The sequence below is a fragment of the Ascidiella aspersa genome, chromosome 5 (assembly GCF_963924565.1).
Source record: "Ascidiella aspersa chromosome 5, kaAscAspe10.2, whole genome shotgun sequence".
Lineage (NCBI taxonomy): Eukaryota > Metazoa > Chordata > Ascidiacea > Phlebobranchia > Ascidiidae > Ascidiella > Ascidiella aspersa.
Genome location: NC_139451.1, coordinates 852413 through 877686, shown reverse-complemented (window position 1 = coordinate 877686; position 25274 = coordinate 852413). Strand labels below are relative to the sequence as shown.

The window sequence follows — 25274 nt, the reverse complement described above, 5'->3', positions numbered from 1 at the left end:
TTAAAATTAAACATGTTTAAATTCCAGGTGTTTAGGCTTTTGCCGTTTATTCTGCCAGGTGTTTAATGCTAGTATTCAGTGTTTCCAAACAAATTTCACAATATATTATGAGGTATACAATTTTATTATTCCAAACAAAGCGAATAATAATATAAATATCGCATTTTTAATACAATGCAGGTGTTTATGCAAACAAAAATGCGTATGTGATAAAAAGAAAAACAGAAAAAAAGAAGATATTTTACAAATTTGAAACCTTTTTTTAATATTTATAATTGCTATGTTTGGCAAATTTTTAAGGTGGGGCCTTTCGTACATTGTTTAAAAACATATAAAAACACAGAGCAGTAGGATGGATAACTTAAATCCCGTGTATATTAACAGGCTCGAATATCAATGAAATATAATTTAACAATTCGTTCAACAAGTGTTGTTCTTCCACAAATGTAATGTCCATTCCATCCACTAATATACCAATGCAGAAAAGCTGCTGTGCCGTCCACCCCAAAGGTTTGCCCAATAAAGGCCTCGAAGAGCTTTTCTTTTTAGAAGACGAGTTGAGCATGGCTGCCTAAGAAATAAATTTAGATCAATATATTACACTGCAGTGATTAAATTATACACTATCACTGAACAACTCTTTATTCCTTTGCTCATAGTAAATTTTTCAAGTTATTCACCAGAACCACTACATGTCATGTCATAAAAATATGTTTTAGTTTGTCACCAATCACTACAAAAGCATATTATTATGACATGTACTAGGTTTGGTGGCAATGTACTCTTTGAGCATAGCATTAGAAAATGTATTATTTATGTTACACTGTAACCTAAAGACATCGCAATGATTACAAAACAAGTTCATTTTTATTGTATTAATATCTTCATGACCCACTAAAATTAAAAAAAAAGGTTCACCCTACTATGAAAACCCAATTAAATCATTAAATAATTTCAGATCAAAAGTAAATATGTGAACCAAAATATTGTATTGGCCATTATGTTTTATCAAAATAATTGCTTAAACTAGTGATAAACAATCTGACCAAAAAAAGTCGCCCATTACTGGGACATGCAGACCAAACATTATACACAAGTTATGGAACACAACACATAAATTAAATATCTATTCAATTATATGTATTTACCACAAATTTTCGATAAATGAACTTGGGAAGAAGAAACTTTTAGTTTGTTTACCTTGTGTATCAATTTTAGTAGATCTATACTCTTTTGTTGTTTTCCAATTGAACTTTGTCACAGACTTTTATTTTACCATCTTACACTGCAGTTAAAATTCCTGCAAATAAATAAAAACTCTAATTATGTAAACTATATCATTTTATTAAAGCGTCAGTAGCATACCAAAAGTACTACATATTAAATTTTACATTTAAAGCTTCAATGTAAGATTTAAACAAATACATTTAAAGCTTTAATGTAAGATTTAAATGAATTAAAACTAAAACACATATTAAAGTACTTCAGAAATTTTACAGAGATAAAAAAAATAATTTGCTGGCTGCTACTAACAAAATAAAAGCCAAATGGGAATAAACTATATTAATGTAAAACATGTAAGTAAAATTTACTTACATTTTTAACCTAATCTCCTGTGAACCAAGTTTTTCTGAAGTTGAAAAGAGCAAATGGTTTGCTGTCATTGATTGCCCTGAAACAAAGCAGTGTAATCTAAATACCTTTAATAATAATGATTTAATAAAAGCATACTTGGCTGTTAACAGAATAATTAAAGTGCTACTTTAGACAAGAAATAGCTTACCAACCTGTTTTGTTTAATTTTCCATGTCTACATTTGTATGGCACCAAACTATTATGAAGTAGTCTTTTACAACTTTCATTGCTTTTGGATTTATGAATGAAATACCTACAATTCTGAAACAATAATCCAATTTCAGACATTTCGTTTTCGCTTGGAAAACTTTTTTTAAACATAAATTTCACACTCTAGACCTGCCCGTCTTCAAGCGTCTTGCACAGCTAATAAAACATTATCACTACACATTTATGAAAAAGCAAATTAAAATAAATAATATATATATAAATCACCACTATACACATTAGTATTTGTTTTACATCAATCTTAGTAACTCGAAAGCCAAAAATACGCCAAACCGTCTTTAACTGTAATGTATAACTTGTACTGGTTAAAAGTCAAACTTTTTTTCGGCATTTTGAATTCCCGCGTTGGTCACAGTCACAGACCAGTGGATATGCTTTGTTGATGTTCATCGGACCGAATCAATTTCAAATAATTTCAATCATGAGTTGATTTATTGAATGTACTTAGAATGTACAATATGACAAAAACTTGTTTTATAACAAAACAAAATTTACTATAAATAGTTAAAATATATCGTAAATCAAACATTTAATAAATAATACTTACTATTCGTCGTACGTTAAACAATTTAAACTTGAAAAATATATAAGCTTCACAGCGATACAGCATTGCCCTAGAAAAAGTCCTTCCCAAAGATTGTGTTCATCACGCGTATTTTATTGCTGGCGCAATTTAAATAGGTCATGGCGGCGCAAGACCGCACAGCTTCGCTTTTTACTTGGGTAGTACAAAGTTATTCGCAAGCTACATAATGAAATCAAATATTGGATTTAATGGCACGTCAAGAACACAAACCAGTATTTTCATGATTGTCGTTATATTTAAAAAATGAAATGACGCCTAATAAGCCGTACAGATGTTAAGTGAAACCATGAATTAAGTCATTCCGTTTATTGTGATCTGTTACGATCAATCGATCATACATGCAAACTTGTATAGTTAAATATTTGAAATCGTACATAAAACAACTGTTCAGTGCTTTAAAATACCAATACCCCTAATCAACATCTTATAACGTCAGCATAAATGACTTGAGCTATTGCTTTACAAGAATGTATCGAATTGACATGTCTAATAATTGACGTGTTAAATTATGAAGTGTTTAATCGTAAACATGTTTAAATTCGTCAATTGTGCTTAAAATCACCCAATAATCGTTGTTAAACACGTCAAAATATCAGGTGTTTAACATAAAATCGTTCAGGTGTTTATAATTTAAACACTAAAACTAAAATTAAACACAAAGGTGTTTAAATTAGGTGTTTAAGTGTTTAGATTTTAAACGTGTATAGACCGTTTTGGTGTTCAAATTTAAACACCGTTCTGACAGTGTATGTATTACTTGTGGTTCCACGGCAATATTGCAAAGAATACATAAATCGGAGAAACAAACTTCAAATTAGGTTGACAAAATGTGAATCGGTATATTTCAGAGTTTGGAAAACCGTCGGTATTTCGGTATTTCGTTCTTATTTTAAAGATGGAATACTTTCGACCGAATCGCAAAAATATTAGAATAAGTTTGTTAAACTTTCGTTGAAGACAGTGCATGGGATTCTATTTGTCTGTAAAGATGCCAAAAAATGGCGGAAAATATACGAGAAAGATAGAAGAACCTTGCAGTGTTATACTTTTTATGCCAGTATGGCAGAATACTGGTGACTTGGTGACTATGTCGGCCGAAGAATCAGAAATGTTTTTTTGAAAGATAAATTTGACTTGCAGCACAAATCAATTCAGCACAAAAGCCTGATGCAGACTAATGTCATGCTGTGCTGCGTGACTCAGAACCTTGACAAACCATTTCCATTTAAGTGAATTATAAATACCGTTATTTCGAACAATATGGAAATCTTTGCTTAATTTGTCACTTGAAAATTTCTACCAATTTAACAAAAAATGTGATTTTTTGTGCTTTGCACATTTAAAACTAATTTGAGCTGCATTTTTGCAAAGGAGTTGGCTTAAAACTTTTCTATAAAACATTGTCCAAGTATGAAAGTAGACATGCGCACCCACAGATTGTGCTTTTATATCCCCCTTCTATATTGCTTAGTGTTGCAAAAAACTTGAAACGTCACTATTTTCCTTGTTTATTACCTGACGGTTTGTACATTCGTTAGGCGAAACGTTTTAGACGCTTTAGGCGCCGATGCTTTGCGTGCAAAAAGCGTCAATCGTGAACCAACTTTAAGTTTGATCAACGTCTTCATCATTATTCTCACGTGTATATAACTACAGAATTATTACAGACTAAACACAATTTATAGAAAGAATAACTTTAAGCATGTTTTTCATAAGGTATAAAAAAATTCGCTGATGTAAATAATACTGTAAACCTATTTTTTTTTATAACTTATCTTCAGAGAAACTATTTTTGTTGATGCCAAGCATAAATAAGCCAAGCTGTTAAAATTGTTACATTAGTACAAAGTAGCAGGCTTATTTATGGTATCAGAAGATAGTAAGAAAATGATTTTTAAAAAAGAAAATGATTTTTTTTTGGTTAAAAAGAAATGATTTTAAAAAACAGCAAAAAATAATGGTTATAATTACAAAGTTAGCCAACACTTAAAGAAGTTTTCAGCATTAAATATGACACTAAAATCTGTAAAAATTTAATAGTTTCGAGTGACAAAACACAAATTTTACCCAAATCTAAACAACACACTCTATATGTAAACAAAATTTATGGAAAAAAGGCATTTATAATCAAAAGGGGAATCGTTAAACTTTAGCATAAAAGACAATTAATTTGGGCTCATAAAAAATAAATTCACAATTTTGCATCGATTTAAAGAAACAAACTAAAATCTAAAACTTATCTTTGATTAAGGTCGGTCGGGAAATGAAACTGTGAAGGAAATATCTGATCTTCTGCAACAAAACTTCAAGGTAATAAATCCAATGGGCCTAAAATACAACGAAGAGACTTTTCCACGAGATATCCACCCTCAGTTAGCGAACATTAATAACTTTTATGAGGGTCAATTGGCCAAAAATAAAGAATACAACCCAACATCACGCCAGACAAATAAAGATTATGAAAGTTCACATAAAGTTAGTTTCGAAAAATTAAGAGAAATTATCTATTCCGGAAAATATAGCATTTTAGTCGGGGGACCTGGTTCTGGTAAAACCACTCTTTCTAAGAAGCTTGTCCAATCTGATGCAAAGCTTGTGATGCACCAGAGATGCCTGGAGATATACTGTGACGAAAAATTAACCTTAAAAGAGATGATAGTTGATAATGCTTATCCACATCTCGATAAAAAAGCAAGGGTAAAAGTCTTTGAATGGATAGAAAGGAATCCTTCAAAATGTGTCTTTATATTTGATGGTTACGATCAAGCCACTTGGTCACTTGACAATGTAAAGCCCATAAATGCTTCATATGATACTCGATTGTCAGTTGAACAAATAATTGCCAATCTTTGTGGCAAGAAATTCCTACGTGGTGCCTCAATAGCTCTTACGTCCAGGCCACATTCCATTGTTTTCCTCAAGGAAAAATTACGTCCTGAAAATCTATTTTACCTGATAGATTTTGAGTTTGTAGATATGCGAAAAATATTTTTTGCCTTTGCTGGTGGAGAAGCCCAGAGAATATGGGACACATTTAACAGACAAGCACCAATGCTACTTGATCTTTGTCTTATCCCAATCATGCTTCAATTGACCCTTTTAGCTGCTTTGGGTTCAGATTATGTCACTGAACTTCGCAACACCACTCAGGTTTTCACTGTTTTGCTGAAAAACTTAAGGTACTCGGAATATGCTAGGGCTGGCGATATCGAATCAATGTACAGCACCTTAGGTGAACTTGCTTACAATGCTACTAAGAACTCCACTGTAGTAATGACCCATCAGCAAATAAAGGAAAAGGGTTTGAGTGAAAAAGATGTGCAGGATTTAATAATATCTGTCCCTGGGCTAGAAAGGTTTAACCAGAAGCTGTTCGAAGGTGAACAGAAACTAATATTCCATCACCAAACACTTCAAGAATATCTCTGCTCTTTGTACATCAGCCAGAACATGAGTTTGGACGAGTTTAGTCAGATAGTTAAGAAATTGGTCTCTTATCCTCACTGGGCGATGGTGAGAAGATTCGGATGTGGACTTCTACTCGGCAGCGATTTCATTGTTCCAGAATCTTCTATACAAACTACACAGCAACCAACTGACGAACAGGTTTGTATGTTCTGTTCTTGTGTGATTTAATATTTGTAGCATGTTGTACAACATGCGTCTAATATTTATTTGCATAAGCTGTATTTACTGAGTGCATAGGGGCTAGGGACAAAATGGGTGTGATGCATAATAACAATTTCTCTGCTACAAAATATATTTAAGCCCAAAACTTTTTTTAATGCTTAATATACCTTCTAGTTGACATTATATTTACAATTTAAATAGGCAAAGTGTAAATAACTAAAATTATGCAAAAATAAAACAAATCAACTTTGTATTTTTTAAAATCTTAATCTTTAGTGAAATAGGCTTACTTTCACCTTGTAATTTAACAGTTTTTATTTTAGAATGCTGCTGATCGGAACAAACCTAAAAAGTCTCTGCTTAGTCAACAATCAAAAAGCAGAGCAGCCCAATGCACTTCAAACTATCGGTTAGTCACCAATAAAAAATATATTTATTTCTCCTGTACAGCTTAGTTGGTACAGCCACAGTTCCAGTTTGACGAATGTTTTGAATTAAAAATTTCACCACAGGTTGGTTTTAATAGCCTTGTCTTGCTTACAATCGTTAATAGAACAAATTATTTCAGTTAGGCGTCTGACAACCTATGCATACTGCGATTAGTGGGTCAATATTGGGTCTCATTATTGCACCAGATACTTACAAAAATAAATTTACTAAAGTAACATTACTGCCTTGTTTAGCAGAAAATATAGAGCAAAATTTTTCGATACTGCTTGATGCAGAATATCAGCCAATATTATCGGTAAATTATTTTACATATCTCTAGTTGTGAGTTTGTATCTCGCCACAAAAATATATCTTATCTTGTTTGCATAGAATTCTTTAAAAAAACAGTATATGCACACAGTTGTATATGTGGTTCAGCTTAACATGTTTATATTTAGTTTATTAATTACAAAACTGGTAAAGTGTTTCTATTTTAAATGTAACCAATAACTTTTTTAAAGGTACAGTATTTGCTTGGAACATAACTATTTGTGAAACCTGTTGTTAACCAAAATGTGTTTGTAATCAGTGTTGTGGTTGTTTTCCAGTCGTTCTGACCAGAGATCCGAAAGTTCCTATCCACGATCAGAGTTGGGACAAGACGCCTCAGTTCAACCAACTGCTAGACAAGAAACACAGAAATTAACTGACCAACAGGTTTGTATGTTCTGTATTTGTGTGATTTAATATTTATTGAAGGTTTTACAACATGCGTCTAATATTTATTTGCATAAGCTGTATTTACTGAGTGCATAGGGGCTAGGGACAAAATGGGTGTGATGCATAATAACAATTTCTCGGCTACAAAAAATATTTAAGCCCAAAACATTTTGAAATGCTTAACATACCTTCTAATTCGTTTTTGAAATCCCAATCTTTAGTGAAATAGGTTTATTTATAGGTTGTAATTTAACAGTTTTTATTTTAGATTGCTACTGATCGGAACAAACCTGAGAAGTCTCTGCTTAATCAACAACCAAAAAGCACAGCAGCCCAATTCCCTTCAAACTATCGGTTTGTCACCAATAAAAAATAAATATTTATTTCTCCTGTACAGCTCAGTTGGTACTGCCACGGTTCCATTATGACAAAAGTTTTGAATTAAAACTTGTTGTTTATTTCCATTTTAGATATGACCAATAACTTTTTTAAAGCTCCAATATTTGCGTGGAACATACCTAGTTGTGAAATCTGTTGTTAACCAAAATGTGTTTATAATCAGTGTTGTGGTTGTTTTCCAGTCGTTCTGACCAGGGATCCGAAAGTTCCTATCCACGACCAGAGTTGGGACAAGACACCTCAGTTCAACCAACTGCTAGACAAGAAATACAGAAATCAACTGACCAACAGGTTTGTATGTTTTGTATATGTGTGATATAATATTTGTAGAAGGTTTTACAACATGCGTTTAATATTTATTTGCATAAGCTGCATTTACTGAGTGCATAGGGGCTAAGGACAAAATGGGTGTGATGCATAATAACAATTTCTCCGCTACAAAAAATATTTAAGCCCAAAACGTTTTGAAATGCTTAACATACCTTCTAATTCATTTTTGATTTTCTTGAAATCTCAAACTTGGCGTTGGAACAGCCGCTAAAATAGGTCTGGCTAGGCCAAAACTGGTCCGGCCTTTAAAATCTTTATTCTTTGAAATCTGATAAGAAGCCTGCAAACAGTTCAAACGATTAAAGTAAACTATGCTTAAACTAAATATAGTAAATATTGCCCTCCTTTTTAAACCCTTCAGTGCAAGTTAAAGTTTTATTATTATTAAAATCAAATTTTCAACCGCCCGGTTATATACTGAAAATGCATTAATTTAAACCGATAAAATGAGGAAATATGTGAGAATATATAATCTAACCTTATTTAATCAAAATATACAATGAATAAAAAGTCCTTTTTTAACCTCCCCCCACCCCCAAGAAAAAATCGCTATTACTTTAGCCTACGCAGAGCATATATATTTTATCGATTTTACGGTAATATTTGCTATATTTAGATTAAAGGACAAGATGTGATGATATCTCTGAAATATACCTTTTTCACAAAGATAATATCGGTTGGTCTTATCAAGTTGCCAGTGGTGGTGGGCCTATTTTTTTTTTGGTTTGCCTAGGGCTGCAGCCCCTTCAGCCCCCGGCTTAATCCGTCCCTGATCATTAGCTTTCGATAATAATATTTATTCACTCTATTATCGGACATCCCTAGTGGCATATTTTGCAGCTTGTTTGTACTTTGCATGTTTGCCTTGCCGAACCTGTTTAAGCGGCTGTTTCAACGCCAAAATAGATCCGACCGGATCAATTGTGGCTCCGGACCAAATTTCGCGTTACAGTACAACATGCGTCTAATGTTTATTTGCATAAGCTGTATACTGATTGAATAGGACTCTGATTGAAGCTGGCTTTACTGTTATACAGAGTATTGGATTATAATTTTGCTTGTTATGATGCAATGTGTATCTATATATATATATGCAGCCAACTTGCAAATTTATTTAATATTTACTATAATAAAGAATATAAAATTAAAAATTTTGAAAACTGGAAAAAAGCAGGTGGTACGCAGCGACCCCAAAATCTACTTTGTGGCAAGTGACACTTCGCAGAACCAACAAAATAAGAGTAAGTGGCACTTAGCATTTAAACTTGGCTATACTTAAACTTGTTTTCAACAAGAATAACTCCAAATGGACAAACATTGCAGTGGTGCTAATATGCTTTTAAATTATTTACTATGATTTCAATTATGTTTTTTTTATTTATGATAGTGGTTTTCAGATGCATTTTAAGCGGATAATGTAAGTTATTTGTTTAAAGCCGATGTTTCAGCTCAAATGGCAATTTGATCCAGTCAAGGTTATCATTTAAACCAGGGGTCGGCAACCTTTTTGTAGTCGCGGGCCAAAACCGAAGTCAAAAAGATCTCTGCGGGCCGCAAAAAATGATAACTAAGAATTGTGTTATTAAAATTGCGAATCAGCCGGGCCTCAGATCGATTTTGCATTTAAAATAGTGTTTAATTACATTTAAGGAGACAGTAAAGTGTTGACGCAAATCGCGAAAAAAAGCGTTTGTTTGGTTTAAAATTCGAATCCACACGTCGTCATCCTTACTTCTAATGAAAAGTGAAATAAAACTACTTTGAGAAAACGCGATAACATTTAAAGTTAATCTAGCTCAGTTTTTGTTAAATTTTTAAAGTCAGGGCGCACCTGGCAAGCGAAGCGAGCACGATTTTGTTTGGTATATCGGCATTTCTTTTAAATTTCTTGCAAGTTTTTATTTCATTGCCGAAAATAAATTGACGCACTTGGCTGCTTTCCACGGCACAACAATAAATAAGCGCTGATCTAGGTGAAAACACCGCATCAAAACGTAAACAAACCGTAGGTAGTATGATGATGCACTTACGTAGTTAAAATAGTCAAAAAGTATGTCATAAGAGGCGGCGGGCTGGATGAATTAGGTTGCCGACCCCTGATTTAAACTGAATTTTAAATCCTGATTTTTTATATAAATTAAGTTGTCCAACCTGGTATTGTTAATTATAAGATTCAATCCACTTTATGTATTTATTGTTACTGTAAACATCTTACACAACAAACACATATAATAAAACATAGCAATAAGCATGAGATTACAGAAGGCGACAAATAACATCAAAACATCCACTAGTCTGCTGACATCTTGTGGTCAAACTATCGTGTAGATAACAAGTAAATGGCGATAAAGTAAACATTTATAGTAGACGCATTTATGTGTTAAAACAACAGTAAACGGTTCTGATTATTAATAATGATTTCCATGTTCACAGTCAAGGCTGAGATGTTCTACGAACAATTCCTCGAGGAATTCAAACGAAACCCCAAAAGTAAGAATATTTCATTTCTGTTACTTTGTGATATTTTTACTCGACTTATGTATTTCAGTTTTTATTAATTCGTAATTAAGACACCATTGTTTTTGCACTTGTGATGTCACAATGCCCATTACTGATTCACACCTATATTTGTTTGTTGTATCTTTGTTGCTTTTTTCTTAATATTTGTTGAATATAAAGTTGTGTTTAGACATTGGAATGATTGTTGATTTGCAAGAATGCAATGAAGCAGCGCTCCAATCTTTCGCAAAGCACTTCCCTGTGGAGGCTGGTTTTGGCTACCGACCCATCGGGACAAGTTCATGCCACGCCTTGGGACGGATGCTCAAGCATGTCGACAAACCAATCGAGGAGTTGGATCTGGGGTGGTGCAACCTGACAAGACAAGGTTTGAAACACATTTGCGAAGCAATCGGGAAAATGACTCACAAGGTAAAGTGCTTTATTCTCGGCATTTTGTCATGTTTTTCTTTCGACATTTTTGTTTGTCTCACATTAATTGACCTTTCAATAGGGTTGCCATACGTCAGGATTTGAAGTAATTGTTGAAATTTGTGTCGGGGAGAAATGGCAAAATCTGCTTATATGTCCGGGATTTAACCGTGATGTATAAAATACATGACGCCGATAAATTCCCAAAATCGATGTTATAAATTATTTTTTTCTGTTCCGTAAATATCTTACGAAGACATGACTAACATTAATGAAAATAAAATCGAAACAATAATGTTAACGTCCTTCGGTTTGTTCGCTTACAATGTTCAATGGTCGCCAAAGCTTTTGCTTCATATTTAAGGAGCCGCGAAAAAAGGTTGAAAAACACTGTTTTAAATTAATGATTAATGACAGTTTAACACCTGTCCCAAATGGCTGTGGTAAGTTATTTGGGTCAGTAAACTCACAAGTGAAAGGCGAGCAAATTATTCATGCTTCACAAATGGTAAAGATGAATGGAAAGGAGAGTGTTTAGTTTGCAACCCAGGCACAATTGTCTCAGTTTCATGCAAATGTATATCGCGCACTTAAATCACATCTTGGTTGTTATAAACATAGCAAAGCAGTTAAAGGAGTTTCAGGGTCAGCTAAGGTGACGAAATATTTTGCCAAAACAGGAAGTAAGGCGGAAGATGACGTCACTGCTGACGAGGGTACTTGTGCTTTTCACACAATTAAGCACCACAATAACTTTTATGTATGAATTATACGTCATCTTTGCTGAAGAAACAACTAAATTCTTTGCCAATTTTACAATAGAAATGCCGTGTGTCTCATCGCGCCCTCGAAAATAAATATTTGTTCAACTATGCGAAGCCAATTTTCGCGCTACACGCGAGAAGCGAGTTTTTCCGTCTTTTTAATACAAATACGTCACGTTTTGTAACTTTATGACGTAACTCGAGACGTCCCCTGATCTGGAGTCGGTCAATGCAACCGAACTAAGCTTGTCCAGGATTTCTCGTTTCAAAACATGGCAACCCTAACTTTTAAAATCAAAAATCTTTTGTTTTTTTGGTGAAATATTCATAATATATATAATCTTAAACGACTCAGCAATTAATCATAAAACTTTCCAATATAGTAAGTGAAATACAACTTAATAAATTCTTCACAAATTCTGTTCGTTTTTATAAGTTATTCTTGTGATTTAGTTTTAGTTTACTACAAATGTGATCTGTCAATAAGACGGTCAAACATTGTGATGTAAAGAATAAAGTCATTAATGCTAGTAATGCGTTGTCACTTAACAATTACGCTATGCGCAACCTCGCTGAATATTGGCCTAAAGTTGACCTTAAGTAACCTCGCAACACGTTTTGTCCAAAACCAGCACATTTTACGATGGAATGTTACTTTTGCAACTTGTCGCATTTAAGGAAATTGCGACATCCCTGCATTGGCATTACACGTTAGTCGCTCGCCCAATAACACTTGCTTTGCAAATAATCAATACACGAAGGTTAATGGCAAGTAATTGGTCTCACAAAAACCCGTACAACGCACTACATGAATACATTTAAAGCAAGCGCAGTATTTCTTTCGCCACCGCTACAAACTTGCAGTGAAACGAGTAATTTATATTGGTTCCAATTACCCGACATACAGGGCAAAATTGGATCCAAATATAAGGATGAGGAGCCCGATATTCTAAGGATCCGATATTCTACTTTGAACATCCCTACCCACCAATAAAAATGCATGAAATAACAAACCATAAACTCACCTAATTTTAACAATATTTTATTTATGTTTTCATTTATTTATTTTTTCTGTTTATGTATCGTGTTTAACCTCGTTGGTACGAAATAATAATTATGGGAACAACGTGTAGAGCAATGCTACATATATCATGTTTCTGTATTGCGCTTATCTTTTGAAACAAACGGCAAAATTGGATTAGAATCTAAGGATCCAATATTCTACTTAAAAACATGTTGAAAGCACGATTTGACCTTGACCTTGTGGCTTACGTCAATCGACCTTTCAAAATCTAATCCGCTCGTCAATTTGTTGTTCCAGATCATGTTGCTGGATTTGAGTTGTAACCGCATCGACGACGAAGGAGCTCTTGAGATTTCTCGCGTCCTCCCAAACATCGAGTTGTTGAAGGTCGGTAATTGTGGCTTCACTGAGGAAGGCAAGGAGGTGATCAGATCGAAACTGAGAGAACTTGGGCGTGATGTGAGTAACAACAATAAATAATAAAAAACCTACATCACTGACACGAGAAGTCACTGTGTTACGTCACAATGTAAATAAGTTGGTCTAACACCAACACTAGAGGCGATAAAAAAACAAATAAATCCGTGGGGAACTGTAAAACATTATTGCGGCAAAAATTAAAAAATAAAGTGTCAAATAGCAAGACGTAACTTTTTATATTTATATTCTGCAAATAATTAACTGGCGTAAAAAAATTATTGCCTTGAGCTAAAGCGGTTTTGTTTGTCTCGGCAGAATCTTGCCAGCCTTTTCTGGTGAAGAGTGTTTTAGGACTAAATTCTTCGGTTTTTGTTCGCGCTCCTAAACTTAACTGGTGTGTTCGCCTAAGGAATGTATCAGCATGGCCATGTATAGGTGGTAAACTAGGCTATTACCAAATACATAAGAGGTATGCTATAGTACAAACAGGGGCCTGGGGGTGCACATGTCTGCTTTTCTTACTCTAACACTGTTACATACATAAATTTCTCCGGGTAAAATAAGAGATTTTTCAACATATACTGCTCGAAATAACGATTATAATCCATATTAATATTTTTGCCAAGGTCACACTGTCAGGCTGAATGAAATGCTTAAAACAGAGACACAGTCATTGCAAAACTATATTTTTTTGCGTTTATGTAATTGAAACATCCAAGTATGTAGTTTAATGGTAAATCCTCATGCGAATGTCACCTGTCTATTTAACAGGAATGGCGACTATCGTGTTTAATTTTTTTATTCAATATGGGAATACTTAAAATAAAACTGCCAACACATAGTAACTATAAAATCGAATTGGCTTAGATTCGTAATTTCTGTAGTAATGTTAACAATATTTGGGAAAATGTTTGGTTTTACCTCAAAAGTTTGCATGACTAACCAAAAACAATCTAATGAGACAATTTTTTTGTCAGGTTATGAGGCAACAAATCAATTTTTTTTCAGCTAATTCTAAATTCTAAATATAAATTAATAAAATTAACATCTTACAAAATAGTTTATTGAATGTACATTGGAAAAAGTCACTAAATATTGTGTAAAATATTGTTTAATTTAGTTTAATCTTTATTTCCCCGATAAATCCTTACAAACTTTTGGCGACTAAATCACATCGTAAAAGTTTTTGAAACTCCTCTCTTACTTTGTCTTTTTATTCCCTGATATCTTGTGTCGGAGCCATAGACGCATAGTTTTGAATTTTATCGGGAGAAATGACGTAATTCGTGAGGTTTTACTCACAAATAAATGGACTTTGGAAAAGCTAAAAAGAAATTATAAATAAACTACTCACTCAATAATCCGAGCAGTCTTATTCTTGTTAATTTGACTCCGTGTAATGTTAAATAGGCTGAAGCAATACAAAAGTTACAAATGCATTAAGACCTTTTTTGTTAAATTGCCTTCATCTTGTGTTTTGCAGATCGACAGCGTGCATTTTTAATAGTTCAAAAACGGAAGAAACTGTTTGGCTCTTTGATGTTCTTTTTGCGCAACACGCTTCAGCCTTCCTGTTCATTTGGTCGCCAACAACCTTCCAATGCTCAACAGTGTTGTGGTTGTTTTGAAAATTAAACCAATGTACTTTTCATCGCAATTCTCGTTTAAAATCTAACTTAAACTTAACTGAATGAAACATGCACACACATATATGTGTGTTTACAACTGTGATCTAGCCATTCTGAAGCTGCTTTTTTGTCAAACGGTTAGGGCTTACGTGTAATTAGTACACCGAAAGCGATTGCAAACTCACCAAATCAATTAATCTATGATGCAAGCAGGGCAGGCTAGAAAAGCAACTAGCCTGTGGTGAGGTCCGAACTCACGACCTCCGGTCAAGCCGGGAACGTCGCTCTACCAACTGAGCTACACAGGCTCGGAGAGGTTTCTCGACTCGCTCCTTTTTAACCTGTGTAGCGCGTATAACAGCGTGGAAATTTACACATTAGCGTTATCAATTGTATTGTATATGTGACATTATAAATGCCCCTTTGTTCATAAGCTGTTTACATGAAATAGTCGTTTTGTTTTATGTAATCTATTAACCTAGGGCCATATGAAGTATATTAAATTATTTGTAAAATAAATATGAAAATCCATTTGATAATCACTGAAAAATGCTTAGATGTCTTTTCATGCATTTGTGTTTTCTTATATTTTTATATGCTTTTTTGTATCAAATCTAGATCAAACCAAATGACTTTAAAATGACAGGGATGAGAACTAATAATTTTTTTTATCAATGTACATAAATTTGCGTTATTTTATTTTTTGTGTGCTGTTGGGTGATAAATTATTGTTACGTGTTTTATTTACCACTACAACGTTATCAACGGTTGCTAAATATGCCGACTGTAGATTTTAACATTCATTATTAATTTGCGTCTTTACTCTTAAACATAGGGTTAAGAATTAAGTTTTCGCATTTCGGGACATATACAATGACGTAATGTTTTCGTGCTCTCTCGTGTGCTGTTCGCGTGTTTAATTAGACTCCGGACATGTTATTTTCTATCTCAAACAATCTGCAAATCTAACACCCATTATTATCGACCGTATTCCGCCTTGATAGCTGGGTTTAACTTTACATGAAAAGCCCGCCATGTAATCTTTCCACGAGACAAACACCCTGTAAACCAGCAGCCGTGGGTTCCCGGCAGCTCCTAAGTGCCCGTGAGAATGGGTTTTTGAACAGTGTGTAGACTTTAGTCGACGCTTGGACTAGGCCTGGTGCAGTAAGACGTTAGGTGTTATATGCTGTAATTTGATTGTTTTTAAGTAATTTTGTCCAAGTATAACAATTGTTTGTGGTTTCGTAGTTTTCTACTCTTGCATCTAATAAATCTGTACATTGGTTTTAGTGTTGTGGTTTTTAATATAAACTTTCATTACTAGGTTATTAAATATCCGAATTAAGAACTCACTGGCGGCTTTAACAAGAGGTTTTGGTAACTCTCTAAAATTACTAGTTAAAGACGTATTATTTTCGGCCTAATTCACGAATGTACAAAGTTACACCAAATTAAAATTATCAGAGTTATATAACTTTAAAGCATCTCGCTCAATAGACTGTCAGAGGTTGATTCCTACACCACAATTGGCCGATAGGTATTAACCTGTCGTTGTAAGAGCTTATCATATAACAGGGGTGGCCAACACGCGGCTCGCGAGCAGCACGCGGCTCTTCACCCAGTTATATGCGGCTCTTTCATTCATGTTGTGATTTTTTGGAATGCTTCGATTTTGCTTTGTTAGGAGGTTAAGTTATGGATTTTTGCGCAAAAGTTTGAACTTTTTTATTTGAACTGCCGCATCGAACACAAAATAAATATTCTAGCAAACCGTTTCGAGCAGCAACTGACTGAGTTATAACGCAATATTAAAAACTATAAAGGAGCAAAAACAACACGGCTGCTCATAAACGCTACAAGTAAACGTTCTGTCAGTTAAAATGGTGACTATTGTGCTCATTATTTACAAAAAAAGAAAGAGAAATGGATGAAAAGTTATTTGAATCTACGGCGACACTTGTTTTCGTTGCAGCTTTTTAAACAAGGCAAACAATTGCTGTCGATTATAGTTTATTTTTTAAATTTGCGTTGTTAAAAATAAAGTACTACGCAGAAAACCGTAAGCACAATACAAATTTGTAGCAATTTTTGCAGTTATTTTTACAGTTATGAGGAAATTAGTTTGGCGAGTTCAATGTTAAATATTATTAACTTTCCCATTTTATTATTGTTTAATATTATAATCACCTGGCGCTTTGCTCAGCTTTAGCTTTAGTATTTGCAAACAATCAATATAAAATTGCAAAAGCAAAACATAGCATTTTAATGATAACAAATTGCAGTACTCGTTTTATATCGTTAAAAAGCAATGTTTTATTTTGCTATAGCGCATTTCTTTAACCTCGCGATAATAATTTACACGTGTCACATTTGATCAGGACCGCCCTCGGAAATGTACGGAACCGGGTTATTTGACTGGTGTCCAACTCATTAGAAGGTTTGGAACGCCAAGGTTGAATGGCTTAGGAGTGAATATTTTCCAGCACGATATGTGGGAAAAAAATCCCAAATACCAGGATCTTATACGGAAGAGCAAAAAAGTGCCTTAAATACCGAACTGCCACAATGAACACACGGGCGTTTGATTACTTGTTCCTGCCGACGTAGAACAGTGGTTATTAACCTTTTTCTACCGCGCCGCCCCTTTTGGTAATTGTCCTCTGCCTTGCGCCCCCCGTACATCTCAAATATATAATACTAAAAACGTAATTTTTCGATAACATATCAATGAGGTAACATGAAAACACAAAGTACACTCTAATCGTTTATTTGATTTGAAATGGTAAACTTTAATATAGGAGACCTGGCGCACTGGGATTGTTTGCCCGTGAGCGATTTGTTAATTTTCATCTGATTTTGACAAAAATGTTGCGACGACATTGACTCACAGTTAAGGCTGCAAAGAAACCACGTCAAAATGTCACCCGGAGCGCAAACATTAAACATTGCATAAAACGTGTTTTGAAATATGTGATGACACACAATGTAATGACCATAATTTTTCGCGCAAAAAATTCTGAGTACCCCGGCGCTAGACAGTTGTGATATATGAAATGAGCGCAAAACATTTTCGCAGTTTTATTGTTAAAGTTGGCAAAAACACATTGTGAAGGTGGCATAGCGCCCAACTCCTTTGCCATATCATACTGTTCTGACTAAACACAGCCCTAATCTATAGTTAGTAGCAGGTAAATCTAATAACTGAGAAACTATTAAAAGATAGCAGCCCAAAAGTTCGCAAATCGCAAGATAAAGAAACATTTTTATTTTGCAGTAAAGTGTTATTTTGCAGTAAAGCATAGAACAACATACAGACAGAATTAACAATAAACGCAACATGGGACAAAAAACCTTACAAAAGTTTAAATAATGGAGTAGAGCTCACGGCCCCTAAGAATTGGTTGGCGCCCTCCAGGTTAAGAACCACTGACGTTGAGCTTATCGCAAATGGTGTGGTTGGGGCTTGCCTGCTCACCACACAAACCACGACCAGCTGCGACACGAGGTTGGTGAAATGTTGTTCACTTGCACGTGAACTGCTTGTCCGGTTGCTTCGGCTCCATCAAAGCAATATACGAAGTATTTTCTATTATTCCATATTAGTTTGGTTAAAAAATACAGCTGTTTAGTTTTTCAGTTATCTAGCTTAGGTTAGGTTTGTACAATTACCGAAAACAATAACTTTAACTAAAACTCGAATAAGAATGACTTTATTTTAGATGTATTTGTCTTTTTGGAGTTCATGTTTTTAATTGTACCTTTTCTGACCACTGTCTTTTTTTTGCACAGTCGTTTACTTCTTTCTAAATTTTCAAATGTACTTCTCGATTATGTTTCTGACTGTATATGTTTTAAATTGCACTTTTCACCTGGATTTTAAAATGCCTATTTCACTTTACTTTCAAACCGTAAATTTTCCATCCGGTTTAAAGCATACTACAACTTGCAAATGGTATCTTTCCCTGCGTTGTAATAAAAGCATAATTTGCACCTTTGTTGAAATTGTGACTTAACCTAAGCAGCGCCTGTTTCTTTAAGCCTGAAGCGTCTATTTTGAATTGGTTTTGAAGCGTACCTTTTCACCTTAAACCCTTAAGGCCAACAAAGATTTTTTTTGTAAATTAAAACAGTTTAAAAGAGATTTATAAAAACAGTATACATTTTTTACGAAAAAGGAAGATTGGCAAACGTTCTTGTTTCTTTTATCGAGTTGTACAAACTTTCAGACTATTATTTTGTGGCAATTGTACATAAAATTACACGCAAAATTATTTGATATAAACGTGTTTTAAAAAAAGACACAGTCACTTGCCGAGTCCAAGTTATAATTGGATCAACAGCAAATCATAAATTAGCTTAATATTTCCATGTTTCTGTTGCTTGGTAAAATATTGTGCAAGTTTTTACTTTGTAATTTTGTAATTTAATTAAAACAGGCTTAATAATAACGTAAACTAGTTTTTGATATTTACAAACATCGTTTATGTTTTACCACAGTGCAGTTGTATTATAATTGAAATATGGTCAGGCCTTACAATTATCTAGCCCATTATAAAATACGTTTTGCTAATCCTGACCAAAGGGGCTACGTCTCACTTAAAGCTAAAAGTTTCGTCAATTTAACTAAATAAACGCAATTTTTTCTTGCGCTTTGTGCGTTTAAGCTGGTTCAATCTGTTTTAAGACAAGGATATTTGTATTTATATGCATCCCCCCAAAAAATGTTGGTCGTTGCAGATGCTAGCCCTGCTTATACCTTCTGTATGTAGTTAAGCTGGCGAGGCAAGTGAGATTCTCTTGGTTGGTTGAAATATTGGTGCAGAGCTGCCAGCGCTTGCAATCAACGCAACTTTGTTTTTATTGGGTTAGCTGCAGTTGGAAGGTTCATGGTTGGACTTAAGTGCGAGAGGTGAATAGTTATTCAGTGGCGGATAAGAAGCAGGAATTTAGTTTTATTAAACTTCTAAAAGAAGTCAAAATAGCGGCTTAACTTGTCGGTAAGTTGAACCAATTATTCATACAGTAGCGGTCACTTATTTTGATAATAGTTACCGTAAGTATAATCACTTTAAAAAACAATTAATTAAATAAAAAGTATTGAAAAATAATTATCAAAATCAATATAACTGGGATTACTTTTAATAAAAAAATGGAAATAAACATTTTACCTTTCCCCAAACCCCACCCCTAACTCTCTTATATTAATTCAGCCCTAAACCGATTTCTTACTACACCTATTACATAACCCATGACCCCAAACAATCGTTACGGCGAAACACCGCATCCACATATTGTTAAAAAAAATAATATAGAAATCTTACTCAACAATAGAGTTAGCTCCACCAGGCAACATATCAATAGATAGAAAGCGCTCTTCTGGTGTAAACGAACTATAAAGCGACGTTTCGGCAACAGATACCAGCTGACCTCATCAGGGTTAATAATTGAAACGAGAGTGCGTTAGCCATCTTACATACTGAGAAGTAAAAAATGAAAAGACCATGGATTAAATGACAATTCTAGACGTCAATGAAGTATACGATAAGCTGTGACGCGCCGGAGTCATCCGGTGCAGGACTGTGCTGTCGGACAACAAGCGACTATCAGCTATAGCTACAACAACGAGTAGATTGCCGGATACCATGAATCCTTTTTATTCATTGTGTTAGGAGATTTGTCAATCTGGAATGATTCAATGAACCGTCTTTTGTAATAGTGCGGTTCCCAGTCTAGAATTTTACAGTTATCCCAATCAATTCCGCGTCGAAGTTCAACCGCATGCTCTGCCAGAGCTTAGCGGGATGCCCTTTTCGTGGCGGACATCACGCATGTGTTCGAGTTTCCTGGTATGAAAGGAACGTTTAGTTTCTCCAAGTGATGATTTGAACATATCACCTTGATGAAGTTTACATGTTGTTGTCGACACCTATAGCAATCGACTAGTTTTCGCCACAAAGACAGTCAAATACTGTCACCCTTAATGTAACTGCTTAGAAGCTAATTACTGCAGTCACAATTTAAATCAATATAACTGGGATTACTTGTATTAAAAAATGTAAATATTTAAAAAAAAACAATTTTTCTTACCCTAAATCCTACCCCTAACTCAACATCAACCAACATGTTTCACAATTGTTGCTACGAGAATATTAAGCATCTTCCTTAAATACAAAGCAGCTTACTAAAAAATAAGTTAACAGACCAAACTAGAACCTCTAAAATTTAAACCCACGTTCATTTGTTTAGACACGTGACCAAAACCACGCAGCGGAACGAACGCTTCCACGATAAATCATGCGTGACGCTCTCGACGATAATTTTTTACGAAACACGAATTTTCACATTGAGTCTAAAGTGAAGCTATGCCACAATTTCGTTCCTCTGTAAAATACGTCTATTTTGTTTTAAATGAGTAAATGAAATCCATACGTTTATTTGATTAATTTGCTAAACTTCCATCACGGACATAAAATAAATTTGCATATTGCCGAAATAAATCAAAGCGATCTAATTATGCTGTAGTAGAGGTAGGGTTGTGGTCGATATTATCAACAGCACATGTTGTAAATACGTTTTTACGATGAATAGAGTCGGATGCTTTATCTACGAAAAAGTTATCTACAACTGCGTTTACCGTAATTGATTGATTTGTTACGCCATGAAAGTAATTATACTACATTTTATGGCTTTTTACATTCTATATAAGAATTTCTACACTGTAATATATCTCATTTTTTCCTAAATACGCAAAATACCAAAAAAATGTGACATCATTATGACGTCATAGCTTAAGTGAAATATCTTTTTAATTCTGAAAAAACAAAAACTCCATTTTAAATCAGTTAAACTGTGATTATAATAAGCTAAAATGGAGGTTAAGACACAAATTTGACGTATTAACGACTTTTAACGATGACGTATTCAAAACGGTAAATAGCAATACCTTTAAAATTCTACGTCATAAAATTAAAAAAATGTATTTTTAGAAATAATTTTTCATTCTGTTTCGTTTGAGTCTAATCTCAGATTATTTTGCTGAAGCTAAAATTTTGGGGTTTAGGGAGTTATACGGGGGGGGAGTACACCGAAATCAAGTTGGTTTCGGGCAAAAATCAAAATAAAACGCCAAAATGAACATCTGTGCAAAAAATCTCACGTCTACCTATCGTATGCATGCCACTGCAGATAGCGCCCCCACTAATTAACAGAAATGTCACGTTTATCAGAAAAACTATTTCTGTTCTACCTTTTATTATTCTTTAAACACCATACATTCCAAGCAATTAGAAGGTCATTTTTGTAATTCAAAGTAAATAGAAGGACGGTCTTAATTCCAAGCAATTGAGAGGTTACTTGCTTATTTCCGAGCAACTGGGTGGACGGTCTTAATTCCAAGCAATTGGGACGTCACTTTTTTATTCCCAAGCAACTGGGTGGACGGTCTTAATTCCAAGCAATTAGAAGGTTGCTTTTATATTTCCAAGTAACTGGGTGGACGGTATTAATTTCGAGACATTGGGAGGTCACTTTTTTATTTCCAAGCAACTGGGTGGACGGTCTTAATTCCAAGCAATTAGAAGGTTGCTTTTATATTTCCAAGTAACTGGGTGGACGGTCTTAATTCCAAGCAATAAGAAGGTCGCTTTTATATTTCCAAGTAACTGGGTGGACGGTATTAATTTCGAGCCATTGGGAGGTCACTTTTTATTTTCAAGCAACTGGGTGGACGGTCTTAATTCCAAGCAATTAGAAGGTTGCTTTTATATTTCCAAGTAACTGGGTGGACGGTCTTAATTCCAAGAAATTGGGAGATCACTTTTATATTTCCAAGTAACTGGGTGGACGGTCTTAATTCCAAGCCATTGGGAGGTCTCTTTTATATTTCCAAGTAAATGGGTGGACGACCTTAATTCAAAGAAATCGGGAGGTCACTTTTTTATTTCAAAGTAAATAGAAGTAGTCTGCGATGGCTTTTCGGTGTACTATTGATACGGAAGCCGTAATCGTTGGTCATAAAGCAACTTCCGAGGGGCTAGATCACAGATGTTATTAAACACATATGTTTGTGTGTGTCTTTCATTGATTGATACGGAATGATGATCCCCCAGTGTGAAGTTGCTTGTACTAACAAAATGTGCAAGTATTGGCGCATGGTTGTTTCTCGACTCGCTCCTCTCTGAGCCTGCATAGCTCAGTTGGTAGAGCGACGGCCCCGGCTTGTTGTACTTCGCTTATAATATCGGGTATTTTCATCGGAATGAACGATAAAAGTTGTGTTTTTTGTCTTGATGAATGTATATTCCTCATGGTGAATGTCGTTCTATTCAAATTCATACGAAGCCATCGCAAACTAACCGGGCCTCTGGATTAATGATAGTTTTTCTAAACTGAATTTCATTGCTTGCATCGCTGATCGACAGAGTCGGTTAGTCTGCGATGGCTTACGACGTACTTTGATAGGTAACCCGTAAAACGCAGCTTAAGAAGGGCTAGATCAGCAGTACCAGCTTGGCCAGGAGGCTTTGAACCAGAACTATCCCGAGATCAGAGTTGATTTAACTTTTCAGGTTTAGGGTTGGTAATGGTTTTATTTGGGGTTGGTAATGGTTTTATTTGGAGTTGGTAATGGTTTTATTTGGGGTTGGTAAAGCTTGAGAAACATTAACTACTGCTGGCTTCAAACGGTTTAATGTTTCTTCCGACATCTACGACAAAATACTTACCGTAAATGGACCTTCATATAAGGGTTAAGTTGGGATCTGTAAGAGTCTTTACGAACGAAAACCAAATGACAGAGTAGTAACAATTGCGGTACAGAATGTTCAGTGTTACAATGGCGTGAAGTAGGTACTGGTAGCAATTTGCACAGTGCCTTGCGCAACGTTCGTACATACTCGATCGGCGGGGGTTCCTCGTGCGTAGGTAGGATGAAATCTCCTGGAATTGGAATGGTTGAGCCGTAAACCAATTCGGCGCTGGAAGTCTTCAGATCTTCTTTGGGCAAGGTACGTATACCTAGGATCAAACACGAAACACTGTAAACTAATTGGGTTACCAGTGCCCAAAACATTTGGGTTTCTGTTTAAAAAATTAAATTATTTTTTATTCGTGCGGTCGTCCAATATTTTTTGGGGGTAATAAAACTACTTTCGATTAATTGTACCTAATGGCATTTACAGCTTAAATAAACATCCGGCCCGTCAAGTAATTTAGCCCAGCCCGCGGCCTATTTCAATAAAACTTTTAGGCCTTTTTCGTTTTTTTTATGAATTAAACCCTTGTATACTATTATTATCTATTTTCTACATCTTTAAAGTATTCGTTTACACAGTGCTTCCCAACCTTTTTCAGTTCGTGAAGATTATCAAGTGCTTGGTTGGAATTTACTGAATTGCAGCAGTGGATCTTTTACGTCGTTTTACATCATTTTGCAATAAAAACGAGAAACAAATAACGTTTATTACAATGTTCACTTTTTTGAATTTAAAAAAAGTATATTTAAACTTGTTAGTAGAACGGCCATATACAGCTTAAATAAACATCATTAAATGAAAAAATGTGTTTTTTAATATTTGGTACACAGCGACAAAAATAAGTAAATAAAGGTTCAACGCGACCATAGGAGAGATTGAGAACCAAATATCCATATACAGCGTACTATGTTGTTGCATTTAAGGAGTTTTTGATCATAATGCGCGTATACAATGTAGAATGCGAAAGCGAAATGTCATTTCGGGTTGATTGCAAACCACTTGATGTACTAAATACATTCAAAAGACGCTGCTTGATTGTGGCGTATTTTTCTTCTTCTGGTAGTTCTTCTAGTAGGTAAATCAACCTACTTGCTGTATTTAAATTAGGCGTTGATGGACTCCCTAAAACTAGTTCACGGACCCCCAAGGGATCCGGATGACTTGATTGGACTTCAGTTTATTTGTCAAATATCGTGAGATTAAATAAAGTGTTTTTAATTAAAATTATCTCTAGTTTTGCATATTAAACAATTCTATTGCTGTATATTGCGGTTGTGTTATATTTTAGTTAAAATATTGCTCATAATGGGACGACATGACTTGAAATTGACTTGATCTCATAATGATTTGACTTGTTATTTTCACAAATGACTTGACTTGGACTTAAGTTATTTCACAAATGACTTGACTTGGACTTAAGTTATTTTACAAATGACTTGACTTGGACTTAAGTTATTTTACAAATGACTTGACTTGGACTTAAGTTATTTCACAAATGACTTGACTTGGACTTAAGTTATTTTACAAATGACTTGACTTGGACTTAAGTCATTTCATATGACTTGTTTACAACACTGGAGATTAACATTGCTTCGATATCAAAATGCGAAAGAGAAATAAATCTGCACACAATGCAATGTTGCAAAATAACACAGACATCATAACACGTAAGTGTGAAAGCAAATTTTCTAGCTGCTACCATAAACTTACAGTAAAATATTGTACAGGCCTAATTAAAATATTGTACAGGCCTAATTAAAATATTGTACAGGCCTAACATATAGTTCTCATGTC

General features: G+C 34.5%; 1 protein-coding gene and 1 long non-coding RNA gene across 2 annotated transcripts in view; one reads left to right on the top strand and one right to left on the bottom strand.

Moving 5' to 3' along the window:
• Positions 1–281: 281 nt before the first annotated feature.
• LOC146141398 (uncharacterized) lies at positions 282–1675 on the bottom strand. Its single transcript, XR_014498754.1, has 3 exons — positions 1597–1675; positions 1201–1300; positions 282–571 (listed from the first exon to the last, which is right to left on the bottom strand). It is a non-coding gene; the product is annotated as an uncharacterized LOC146141398 (long non-coding RNA).
• A 2541-nt stretch (positions 1676–4216) lies between these two features.
• LOC146141395 (uncharacterized) overlaps positions 4217–25274 on the top strand; it is a 102484-nt gene continuing 81426 nt past the window's right edge. Inside the window, exons 1-2 of the mRNA XM_083390100.1 lie at positions 4217–6055; positions 6403–6488. Coding sequence (XP_083246226.1) covers positions 4772–6055; positions 6403–6488 — 1370 coding nt within the window. The 5' untranslated portion in view covers positions 4217–4771. The remainder of the gene's footprint in view (positions 6056–6402; positions 6489–25274) is intronic.